General features: G+C 40.5%; 1 protein-coding gene across 1 annotated transcript in view; it reads right to left on the bottom strand.

Annotated features, from left to right (window-relative positions):
- Positions 1-283: 283 nt before the first annotated feature.
- Positions 284-13,068, bottom strand: part of GPC6 (glypican 6) — a 792,969-nt gene continuing 780,184 nt past the window's right edge. The window contains exons 7-9 of the mRNA XM_042806027.1: positions 10,069-10,205; positions 932-1,107; positions 284-486 (exon numbers count right to left, since the gene is read on the bottom strand). Coding sequence (XP_042661961.1) covers positions 284-486; positions 932-1,107; positions 10,069-10,205 — 516 coding nt within the window. The remainder of the gene's footprint in view (positions 487-931; positions 1,108-10,068; positions 10,206-13,068) is intronic.

Genomic DNA, 13,068 nt, shown 5'->3' with positions numbered 1-13,068 from the left:
AAAGGAAATGAAGCTCAGAAAGTCTCCTGTAATAAAGGTGTGAGAAAGAATTCTCTCAAGAGTGGATATCGTCTTCAGAGATATCTGAAAAAAAGCAGGAAGCAGTTCAGTCTGGCACCTGGTACTCTTTGGGAAAACAAAAAAGGGAAGCAGGTTGCAGTACTGCTCTCTTCTTGTAGAAAACTGCAAGTGTTTGTGGCATGGTCCATTGTCCAAGAGTATAAGAAAAGAAGAAAGTTGGCTGTTTCTATAGCTAAAACAGTTTCTCTGACCAGATCCAGGATTATCTCCACTGTCTTTGCAGTACGAGAGTGATGAGGACGATGAGCGACGTCTGCAGTGAGCAGCCTGGCTGTGTGGCTGAAGCCTCCACCTCCCTCCTGTCGGAGTCGACCGGTGGCGCTTCGGTGGTGATGAAATCGAACTCGGTGGGACAGATGTCGTCCGTGCAGCCGCTGCCGCTGCCCGAGCCGCTGGTTTCGTCACCTGGCACAAAGGAGCGAGGGAAACAACACGAAGGCCATGGGTTACAGTGTTCATCCCTTTTCTCTGTTCCCTTTCCACCCAGTACCCCGGTGGGGATGAACATCTTGGGAATGGGAAAGTGTTGGTGGGAATGGGAAAGTTTAATTTGATAAAGCATCCAAATGAAAGCCACTCTGATTTAATTAGGTGATTAAATGCTCTTCTGAAAAAGGAGTGGACTGCTGCCATTATGGAAAACCCTCAGTGTCTTGCTGCTTTTGACATGAAGATAAGCGAGAGAAGCAAAAGAAACAAATATATAACTGGAATTTCATGGGACAGAAAAAGACTGTTTTTTAATGTTATCAGCAACACAGAGAACAAAGACAAAAGAAAGCCATTGCAATGCAACCGATTTATAAATGTGTTCCAAAAATGCACTTATTGACAGTTAATGGTTTCTTACTTGCATCCTGGAAGTTGACATCATTTCCATTATACGCATTCTTCAGTTTGTTAGTCATGACACGTAAAGCCATAATTTGTTGTCGAATGAAGGTGTCTGGCCTTGTGATGTCCACATCTACTTCTGGATTGTTGATCTGGTTGGTCAAGCCATCGTTCATAATCTCAGGCAAGTATCTATATAGCGGGATGAATGATTAGTTTAAAATGCAGTAAGTTTCAGAAATGTACAGTAAATGCTGTGCTAAGCAATTTGACACTGATAATGATTACACAGCTCTTAAACAGCTCCAGTGAAACCATTTAAAAAATATAGTTTTTAATTTTACATACTCTAAAGGATCTTTTTAGTAGCTCAGCTGCATGGACAGCAGAAAGGATTTAAGCTCTCCAACCTCCTAACTCTCCACATACACCCCAGCAAGTGCACTGGCTCTGTGATCTATGGAAGAGGTTCACCAGCCAGCAGTAAGTCACTGCATGTTCAGATCCTCTACTGGTATGAATGGTTGCACACTAAATTAAGCGTTAACAGTGCATGCTTCTGGTTTTATTTCTTTTTGCTTAAAAAATATGAATTCCTTTGTTTTATATAGCATATTTGGTATTCTGAGATAGTTTAGAAGGCTATCTTGAGGCATTACGGCTCTCCTTGTTTAAAGGAAGATCTTGATTAGTTTTCTTCTCCAGTTTTTCCTTGCATCCTTTTTTTGATCACTGAACAACATCCCCAGTTTATCCGACATCCAGGCCCATAAACGGTGTTGTGAGTTTACCAACACCAGTGCTCTTTGATTTTTTAGAAACAGGCTATACTTGCATCTCCCATGTGCTTTGTGCATAACATATTTAAGGTATGGTATTTCCTATCCATCCACACATCTGAATTTTTATTCAGGCTCTTAGCTTATTATTTCTTGATTACTGCAGCATTCCCTTCTCTGACCTTGGCAAATGCAGTCTTAAGCTGCTAATTTAGGCCTGCTTTTGCAGGTATCTCTCCCCTACAAAAATCAGCTTATGCCTCCAATCATCCCACGGTCAAAGTCTTCATCATTTTTTATTAAGTATGCACACTTTGTCCCCTGCTGCTCTTTGTCCTCAGGAAACTCTCCTTATAGGCATCTGAAAAACTACCTTTTTTCCTGCTTTGAATCTCTGTTAAAAATTATCTGTGTGTTTTACAGCTGCTAGGCTGATAAAGGTCTGACATTATTTCTCTGTGCTGGCATGGTATCCTGAGAAAATAGTGTATCACTGCTTCCCTGTTTTCTCTTGTCTGTATTTACCTACTATCTTTGTCCCATATTTAGACTGCAAGGGATTTGGGGAAGATTTACCCCTTATTCATGTTCTTTATCAGGATATGATCTGTTTTGTAATTCGTTTGCATACCAGGATATCCTACTGTTGTTCGTGGGACTCCTCATGTGGGTATGTGATCAGCCAGTAATGATAGCACAGCCTAGCCTACTAATGCAGGCATTCATGATGCCTGGTACCTTATATAGTTTAAGAGTATTTCTCTTCACTCTCACTTGTGCCAGCCCAATTCTCTATCAATATTAAAATTTGTCATTGGTGCTAGTGTTATGTTCATATTGGTCTGGAACATAAATACATACCTTAAAAATAAATGTGAAAGTAAGGAGAAGAAATTACTTTTGCTGCTGAAGTCACGGTTAAGGGAAAATAAGTTTTGTATTGCTTCTGGAGGTTCACAAAATGATGACTGCTTTGCTGCACCAGGGAAGGGTTTAGTCTCATTGTAAAAGGTCCTTGCTTTACAAGATGAGACTCATTTGTCATCAGTGGCCTTTGAAAGTTTACATGAGAAAAATCCTGGGGGAGCATGAACATGTAAGAACAAAACATGACTGCCAAACATAACCAGCCTCAAACTGCATGTCCCGTTGTTTCACTAGTACCATAACGAGAAATAACAATGCTGTGGGGATCCCATCCAGACTCCTGTGGTACAGGCTTAGCTATGGTGAGAATACAGAACCACCTTTCCTAGTACGGAGGACTGCAGACTGCAGTGTTATGAATCACCAAAGATAGGAACTGGAAATAATTCTGCAGAGCTGCCTGGAGGCAGCAGGACAAAGACCTTGGCATGCAGGGAATCTCTGGGCTGCAAAGGAACAGCACCTCCATCTGTCACACGTCTCTACAAATGAAATGGCTGCTGTAGATAAATTACTCAGCATAGAAGTAAATCAGCGATTTCAAGGTGCAGTTGATTAAAAAAAGTAAGAATGTAAGAACTGCCCTACTGGCTCAGAAAGAATGTCCATCTTGCCCAGTATCTTGTCCATGACAATGGCCATAACAGTTAGCAGCCAGGAGTGATTTGAAATTGCCAAGCGTTCATGTGGATTGCTTTCCTTGTTTATGTGGGTTAGCTGCTCTTTATTGCTAGCCATCCATGAGAAGCTATGGTTAGCTCTGAACGGTGGTTAACAGGCTTTCTTTGACTGATTTGTGTTTGATTTAATCTTGCCTTATCATCAATAATAAAAGAAGGATGTACTGACTGTTTAGTGAGCTTCTTATATGGGGACAATATGAGTTAGTCTGGAGATTTAAGGCAGTTACAGAGTGCTCTGTTGTGTGCTTTTTATCGAGGTTCATATTCTGCACTGTGATCAGTGTGGATCTGATGTCCTTCTGAAGACCATCTAAATTTAAATGGGCCAGGGTATTCACTTATAGGAAGTGATTCAGTCAAACTGTCACACACTTTACAATGGCTGCCTCAGGATCTGGTGATCCTCAAAGAATTCCTGACATGGAAGTGCTTAACCTCTCAGGAGAATGGTCCAGTGCACCTCACCTAGATGTGTAAGCAATCCATACTGGCTGTGGGTCACAAGAAATCCATTACCTTATGATTGCCTCAGGTGGATACTTAAATTGCTAGGTGAATGAACCTCTTGTCATTTAGGGCATAAGAGCAAAAGAATTAGAGAAGCTGAAGATTCATCTTTAATTTATACAGATACCAAAACTTGTTTGTCTAAATGCAAGTGTCTGCATATGAGCATATCTAGTCAACACAAGATCTAGTCAAAACTAGCCAGGAGTTTATTTGTCAGCAGAGTGGGGGCAGCTGTTGGCATCCCACATGCCTTTGGCCAAATGACTAGTTCATTAGATTTCGTCTGCTGGGATTTAGCTGCACAAACATAGACATCTGGTGCCATTTGAATGCTCTTGCTTATTCTACCTCTTCTTGTTAATAGCCCTGAAAGGTGTGGCTTTCTGTATCCTATCCACATGCTTGAGGGGGAGATCTTGGACACCTGGGGCAACTAAAATTATATTTGGTGTCTTTCTTTAGGAAGCTGAATTGTGTCTCGGGTGCCGCTTTAGTCACCAGGGCGCATGCTGCTTGGTGGCCTGCTGCCGCTCCAGCAGGGTTTGAATATCCTGTAGGTCCAGTGTCTAATTTGCCAGCTCCATGAAGGCGTCTTGACTATTTAGATCATCTCACATAGCAGTAGATCAGTGTCTTTGGGCAGTGGAAAAGTGCCTCACTGACTACACTGACAGGATACCGAGGCTCTCTTCAGGCACCTTAACACTGGTGATTTTTAAAACGCTCAAGCAGTCCTAGCCCAGCCTCTGGTCCAGATGGGAGGTAGTGTCCTGTGTCATATTCATCTCAGATGTGCTGGAGAGTCTCAAATGGCACTACAGTCACTTGGGCAACACAAGTGACTCCTTATTGTCTCACCCACAGGCATCTACATTTAAGTGCATAAATTTACATGTCTGAATGTGCAGTTGGATTCTGCCCTCATTACCGAACTAATTCACCTGCTTCCTCTGGGGGAGAGTCAAAAAAGAAAAGGCAGAAAAGCCTATATTGAATGTAAATATCCTTGAATTGTTTTCCTTTCTTTAAAGGACTGGTTCAGATATGAGAACACACAGTCCAAGGTGTTCTGTGAGTGACAGCCTCTGAGAGGCAGCCTGGCACATGTTCTGACAAAAGCATTTTGATGTGTGTAGGGTAGGGTTATGTCACATCGAACTGGAAGCCATGTCTTGGGACCACTTTTTGACAGAAGATTTGTTGCTGGCTGGGCAAAGTTGTTGAACACAGCTGCTTTTGCTGCAGCTCTGTAGGTGCAGACACCCCTGTGAATTTTAAGCTTTGCTGCTGCTTCTGCTCTCATTAATGATCTCTTTGTAGGCCTGGTCATTACAAGAACTGTATGCCCATTATAAATGAAAAGAAGAGAAGTGCCAACCTGAATCAGTGTCTGTTCTTTGCGTCCTCCTAGCAAAAAAAAAAAAAAAAATCAGCTTTCTTAGCCCTCTGAGTATAGAGAAGCTGAACAATATTGTTTGCTTTCTGCTGTTTGCTCCTTGCTCAGAAATGTCAGGATTTTAGTGTAATTTACATTGTTTTCTAAAATATTAATGCTTTCTGTTCCTCTTAGCTTTTCCAAAGTTCTTGCTTGTCTCAGCAGACACAACAAAGATGTCTTTTGGCACATCATAGCCAAGTACCACAAAACTGATCTAAAACCAATTTTTTTTTTTTTTTTTAAATAACCAGTTAATGTTCCAGGGTGCCTGTTTCCTTTTCAAATCTAAAAATGACTGATGAATCTTTCAGGTCATTTATATAAAGGCTGTAGCTATGAACAGAAAAAAAAGGAGGAATCTTCTGGTTTTTAAGACATCTGCCTCATAGGGCAGCTTTCTCCATATTTTTCTGCTGCAGCAGCTGCTTACAGTATGACTGGAGCATCCCACCTAGGCAGTACTGGAGTTTTTCCAATTGCACAGAATTGTAGGCAACAGAGTACAAAATACAGCATGGGCTTACTCAGGCTGGGCTGGGTGTAGGCAGTCACATCTGGTCCAGAAAGATAAGTGCAGTGGCAAATTGGCTTGTTTGGCTAACTAGATCACCTCATATGATTCTGTTTGCTCAGGAGGTAATCTCCATAGGATACTTTCAGGTTGTGGTTTTTTTTTTTTTTTTTGTTTTGTTTTGTTTTGTTTTTGTTTTTTGTTGTTTTTTTTTTTTTTTTCCTCCATCTTGGAGAAAAACTTGAGGAGACAGAAAGAGGGAGAAAATGGCTCATCTGCCAGTTTGTTGGAAGAAAATGCAGAAATAAACTAGAGCCACTAATTAAGAATAGGCAGTTTTCACACTTACTGAGAAGTGGTTTATTCACACTTTCACTAGTGTGAAACTAAACAGTTATCTTTGCCTACCTCCAGGTAAAAGACATTCACTTGTTCTCACTGCAAGCCTTGCTGGTCAGCAATGAACAACTTTCTCAGGGCTGGCAGTGATCTGGTGAGTCTTTCTTCCCACCTGAACTTCACCAGGAATTAAAGGCTCTCTGCCAGGGAAGTAGGCACTCCCATATATGTGGCAGGAGAAGAAGAAAATTTCAGGCCAGTTGAGACTCCATCCTGTGTTCATTTTGGTGAAATACCTTATACTTTTGAGCTAGATGTTGAAAAATAGTGTTCATTTTTCCTTTTATTCCTCACTTTTTCTATTTATTTTCTGTTTATAATTACTGTCTGATATGTAATTCTATTTCTTCTTGATTGTACTTAGAGGAGTGATAGGTTCATGGAATGGAATGCAGGATCTCATCTCTTCCATAGATTACTGCCTTTCAGAGCTAAGACATACCAATAAGGCTATTGTCTTGGTGAGTATGAGCACCATGATGATAGTACATGAGCACAGTCTTTCACATGGTTTGGCTGAAACGAGTTAGCTGAGTTGGCTGAAGCAATTCAAGGTTCTTCTCCTGACCACCAGAGCTGCTGCAGATTCGGTTACTGTTCTCACTTCAGTAAAATTCACTTATTCAAAGGCTAAGACCTTGGATTTGGTTTAAGTCTTAAAGCCCAAATTCCATCATCCTTGGGAAAATTCCGTAATTTCTGGAGAGCATCTATTAGTGAAGAGGTTATCAGCTGATGTTAAGAACTTATCTGTGTATAGGGAAGAAGCTAAACTTTTAAAGTTTCATCTTAATGATTTTTTTAGATTCTAAGTATCTTTAAAAAATCTATCTCTGTACATCTGGCAGAAGACATGAATTCTTTAAACATTGTGTTCAAGTTCTTTTGTGAATGCAGGTATGATGGGGACTAAAAGGCACTTTGTCTGAAATAGCTATTATTATTTTTTTAACATGGATTTTTCAAAGAAAGAGATTTATCCACCTAATAAATGTTTTCCCATTTCCACAGCACTTGGTTTCTACCTGATGTGACCTGATTAAAACCATTCTTTGTGCAGGATCAGCAACAAGCCAAGTGCACCCTTCCAGACGCCAAATGGATGACTCTGTTACCCCATGATTATTTGCGAATTGGCGACCTTCATTTGGCGACCTGGTGTCACTGTAAATTAATCATGCTAGCAAAGTGGTATATGGGGAATGTAATAACCACAAGTGACCTTGGTGTAATGCCTCTCTCAAGAGAAATCCTAGCTTTCATTTTCTGTGATCTCAGGTTTGTAACTCTTTTCCCCTGTAAAAGCAGCATCAAAAGGTGATGTGCAAAATGAAACATGAGGCATTATGTCTATCTAGCAATTCAAAGTTTCTAATTCTTTACACCACCATAACATCTGATCAAAAACCAGCAACAATCTCCTTTCCCAACAGCAGCCAACACCATGTTGTCTTTCTACTTGTAGAATTAATGTATAGGAAAACAGGAGGCAGCTAAATTTCCTTTTTTTTTCTATTATAGGCCGTTGTCACATTATCTGGAATTCAAAATGCAGCTCCTCATATAGCACAGGGGTGCTTATGACAAGTGACACAGTGAACACAAATGGCTATATACATATTGGCCAGATTTTGCCGCCCTTGTTCTTGTGAACTAGCATTTGATATCAGATATTAATCAGTATGATCAAGGAAACATTTATGGTTTTTCTTTATGCTGCAGTAAATGTCTTTGTTCACCATTCAAGAGGTGATTTTGCATCTAAAGCTAGTTATTTTCAGTAATATTTTCAGTATTAATTCACATACAGGCCATGGCATTCTCTGGTATCTCTATGATTTATTACTGAAGCATTTATTGAATTCTGTTACTAAGACTGTGATTACGCATTTCCTCTGTGAATGGATATGAAATAGAAACTGGACTGAGAAGCAGTGTCTGGGCCTTCTGAAACTGTATTTTCAGGTGATGCTTTCATTCCACATCCAGTGAAATGTTTGTGTTAAATTAATCAAGGGCATTATCAGCAGAGAATAGCTTTTCTCAGTGGCTCCAGAACATTAATCTCAGAAGGCATCATGAAAATAACCAGTCTTCTCATAAGACAAATATTGCAAAAGGAGGGTGAAAAACTACATGAAAAAAATGCGCCTCCATAACTCCCAACAAACGTGGAAGTTGTGCCAGACCTTTCAGTGCAAGAGCAGCAGAGGGATGAAAACTAACAGCCAGACGTGGTACAAACACTAGTGTTGGTAATGGAAACCAGGAGGGATATTAGCAGGTTTGACTGCTCTTTTGAAGAAACAGTAGCATAGATCTCTTACTAATGCATGCATCCTGATGCGATGCATGGCATCCAGCTGGGAGGTCTGGAAACTTCATTTAACTGCTTCAGCACACCAGCCTGGGGTCCTATCTCACAAAGCCTTCTGATAAGAAGAGATATAATAAAGGAAGATAGAAACATGATTTTATTTCTCACTTCACACTACTCCTTTGTGGTGAGTCCTGTAATAGCCAGATGTTCCTCCTAGCTGTCTTTCTCAGAATCCCCAAGGGCTTTCTCTGGGTCTGGAATTTAGGAACTGAGCATTGATTTGTACTTTTGGATAGATTTGCTCATGTGGGTCTCAAAGTGGGTTCAAATGGGCCAGCAGCATCTCCAACAGACCTCTGCTCTCATCTGTAAAATTAATTCTTTCTAGCATTATGTAGTAAGGGTAGGAAAAAGGGCATGTGTTCAGTTCAGAACCTCCCCCTGTAAAGTGTGCTACTTATAAAAATGATTAGATGATGGGGTGGGTGCAATCTATTTATGTATCTGTCCATCCACTCATCCATCCATCCATGCAAAATGTCATTTAACAGGTTTGTGAGTTTTTTCCTGTGTTGTCTTATTTTCACCAAGTTTTTATACTTTATGTACTTGCCTCACTTCTTATTTTCTTGTATTTTTGTTTGTTTGTTTTGTTATTGGTTTATTTTTCTATTCTGGCTTCATATGTATCATCAGGTAAAAGGAAAATAAAGATTCCTGAGTGCCAGAAAGTATCAGTGCTCTCCAGATTCAGTGCTGACCAGACTCTCAAACCTCTCCACTCCTCTTGTCTCCCAAAAGCACAGGCTACTGCTGCAGACCTGAAACCTGACTGGTCCCAGCATGGTCCTTGAGCCAATTCCTCTCTCTCTCAGCAGGGATAATCAGATCGTCTCCTCTGTTAGCTGGTGAATCCACACTGGGGCCTTTGGAGACACCTGCTCATCTCCCAGCTCCAGCCCTGCCACAGCCAGAGCCAAGCAAACCTCAAAATTAAAACTCAGAGAAAACTCATCACAAACAAGGGCAAGATGACCACAGTACCTGATGAAGTAACATAAGGTCAAGCCTTCTACAGAAGGTAAGTAGGAGTGTTACATTTATTCTCTGCTTGATATTTTTCAGGTTTTTGTTTGGTTTTTTTTTTTTTTCCCCCCAGAAAATAGCCCTAAGCTTTGCCAACCAATAGCAAATAGAGCCAAAATTCCAATTTCTGTTTCATCCCAGTACGATATCCCAAGAGTGCAATTGCTTCACAAGCTGTCAGTCCCAACACAGGGATGCTAAATGGAGCTAAAGAGCTCTTTGAAATCTCAGTATAAATTATCCTCCTGGAGCTGAAACAATGAACATTTTCTGTGGTCACATGCTGACACGCGGTGCCCATTTACTCTGACTCACACTCTGGCTTTAATGGCACCTTGACAATAAATAATCTCGGCTACAAGCTGTGTGTGAACAATTACTTGTTCTCCCCATTTCTGTTTCACTCTTGTAAACAGTTTTGTGAAATACTCTCAGTTTCATGATTGCTTCAGGCCAGAGAGGGATTTGGACCGAGTGCGGTGGAGGGGGGTCCACCTCACCTCGCCTTGGTGTGGCCGTTCCAGCAGTCCTCCTCGATTGACGGACCGGCTGTCACTCGCTCATCCTTGCAGATTGTGTGGGGTAATGTTGACCAGAACTTTTTAGAGAGCTTTAGCTTTTCTTTAATGTCTGTTACCTGATTAAGAGACGAGAGGGAAAACAGGTTAAAAACATCAGCCACGCTAACATGTTAAATAATAAGTTGTTTAACTCCATAATGGTGATGATGGTGAAGGTTAAAAGGGCTGAAGGTGCTAAAACTTAAATTCCTGTATTTACAAGCAAGACACTCAGCATTTGGGTTCGGAGAGTACAAATAATCAAAGTCACCTTTTTCCACAGGCAAGACATTAATAAAAGCGTGTTACATCTTGCTCTTTCTAGTCTCCATTTGTCTAAGGTTTTCTACCTATACATATTTCTGAGAATTAATATGCCTCACAGTGTGCTGAATGTAAATTCAGTTAAACAGTGTACATCAGATAAAATGACTCACCCACCAACTTGGTCATGTCTTAGGTAAATATTATATTTAGAGCTACATATGCAGGTTCTAAAAAAATGGTGCAATGCTGAGGTGATGTTGAACTGATTTAAGATACACAGCCTGAATACACTGCAGTGCATTTGGATGTCAGTAACAGCAACAAGTTTTTGTATATACATGCATGCAGAAACTATATCCATCTTTGCTGTATGGTGTAGATAAATATCTGTAGCTGGTTACAGAATTTATGTTCAAGAAATGTTGGGGCAGTATCAAAACAGTTTCTTTACATTATAAACTCCTTGAACAATAATTTAATTTTGTATGATTCAGCAAGCAGGAACAAACTGAGTTTCCAGCATCTTAATAAATAAATGCTCTGGCTAAAATGTTATCAGTTCTTGTTTTGCGTTTGGTATACTAGAGTGGAAAAGCTACAAGAATAGATAGAAAACACAACAAAGGACGGACTATAAAGGATGAATGGTGCCAGTGTTTTTCTTATGGAAACAGATGCATTTCACATTAAGTTGTAATAGGATTTAGGGGAGCTTGTTGAATAGCTTTCAAAAGAAATTGCCAAGCTTTATTCTTTAAAAAACCAAGAAATAAAAGCTCTCCATTCTTCCATTCAGTTTCGAGATTGGCTTTTAGGTTGTTGAGGTACAATATTGCACTTGGCTATTTATCTCTTTTATCTTTTGTTCTGAAGACATGATAGCTCTCTGAGCAAATGGCCCACGCTGCTTTACCATGCTTAAACTCTGTGGAATGTCACTTTATAAGCCAGGAGATAGAAACAGCCCAGGATGTTATTTCAGAAGCACCGTCTGCATTTTCATCTGTAAGAACTAAGTAGGACAGTGTTTGGCTGCATGGGTTGTTGGTGTTTCTTGCCATGATAGACACCTTATAAATCTCCTCCACACCCCTTGCCAAGTCCTAGTTGTTTTGTTTTCATGTGAAATAGCATCATTTGCAAGCCTTTAAAGTCTCAATAGGGGAGACCTGTCAAGCCAAAAATTAAAATTCCAGTTTACAGACCATGGGCAAGCCTTCAGCAGAAGTGGGGGATGGTGTCAGGATACCTGCCCTTTCTGATGTCTTTGGTGCATGGGACCAGGGTCTTTGGGCAGATCCCAAAGGTCCCTCTTCTCCCCCTTCTGCTCATGCTGAGGGTTAAAATCCCCAAGGTCCCTACTGGTACAGCTAACCAGCCCAAGCAACTCAGTTAAATTGCCCAGTGTTCACGGAGAGGTGTGTAAACTGCTATTAGGCCACAGTGCAGTAAATCAGATAGAGAAATCCTATAGGTAACACAGGGAGGAAGATTTACTAGGGATTTACATTCATATAAGCTTGGGAAACATGCAAGTCAAAGGGCCAGATTTTCTCATTTATTGCTTGTGCCTGGATAACTATTTACACAAGCAACATCTGATTGATATTCCTGGTGAGTAATTAGTTTTCAGAGCAGTAACTTTGTTGCTATCTGGAAGTTATTTTAAGCTATTAGAAACTCAGCTGTTTACAGTTATATTCAGATTTCTACCTTATTCAAATCAGAGCTGGTGCTCTAGGACTTGCAGACTTCTATTTTGAACCACAAGTGAGTCAACGTCCATTGGAAAGTGATTTCCCCTCCTGGACCTTGTAAGGGCTGTAATTTGGAGTACAAACCTTATATTTTCATTGATGTCAGCAAAAGAATGGAGAGAGGTTCTCACAGCTCACATGCTGCACATGTTCTCCAGATACTCCCTGAAAATCAAAATGAAGACTCCCACTCCCCAGTCACTTCTGAAGATATTAAATGATGTTTACATACTCTATATGTGTACTGCATATAGAAAACAGATCATTAAATTTCCTAACAAGAAAGATTTTTTTTTTTTTAACTGACATTACAGAGGTACATCTGGTAAAGTAAGATGGTCTTACTTTACCCAGGATTGTTGGTAAATGACAGCTAATTAAATCTCACAGACATCCCCCTCAGGTGTCATTCCCTTTTAGAGCCTGAGGGGAAGGGAGACATTTACGTGACTCACAAAAAGCAGCAGTAGCAAAAATGACTACAGCTTAGGGAAAGGTTACCATTTGCAGCTCTCTCTAGGTGCCTCCAATTCGGGTGCATTTTAACAGTTTTTATCCCCCTCAGGTGTTTTTCTTCATAGCTATCCCCCCTGTCCCTACTGCAGTATTTCACCATCGAGCTTTAAACAACTTGTGGACAGCCTGCAAAATCTTGCTCTTTTCTGCTGTGTGACCAGACCTCTGTTAACCCTCTCAGCTTTTGGAAGTTTACGCATGTACTTAAACAGTTCCTTGAACCTCACCCTGAAACTGGTTTTCTGAGAGTGCAGTGTGGTTTCTGACAGCCTTGAAACAGGAATTACGAACACTGATTGATTCACCTCCTCTTTCAGGGCGTAGCCTGATGGCCATGTTCACTTCTCCACTATGAAAGTTCAGGCAAGCAACGTCTTTGTAGTGCTTCTAATGTAACTTT

Source organism: Tyto alba, unplaced genomic scaffold (assembly GCF_018691265.1).
Source record: "Tyto alba isolate M040663 unplaced genomic scaffold, T.alba_DEE_v4.0 Super-Scaffold_45, whole genome shotgun sequence".
NCBI classification, from domain to species: domain Eukaryota; kingdom Metazoa; phylum Chordata; class Aves; order Strigiformes; family Tytonidae; genus Tyto; species Tyto alba.
The sequence above is the reverse complement of the archived record's forward strand: the minus strand, read 5'-3'. Positions and strand labels throughout refer to the sequence as shown.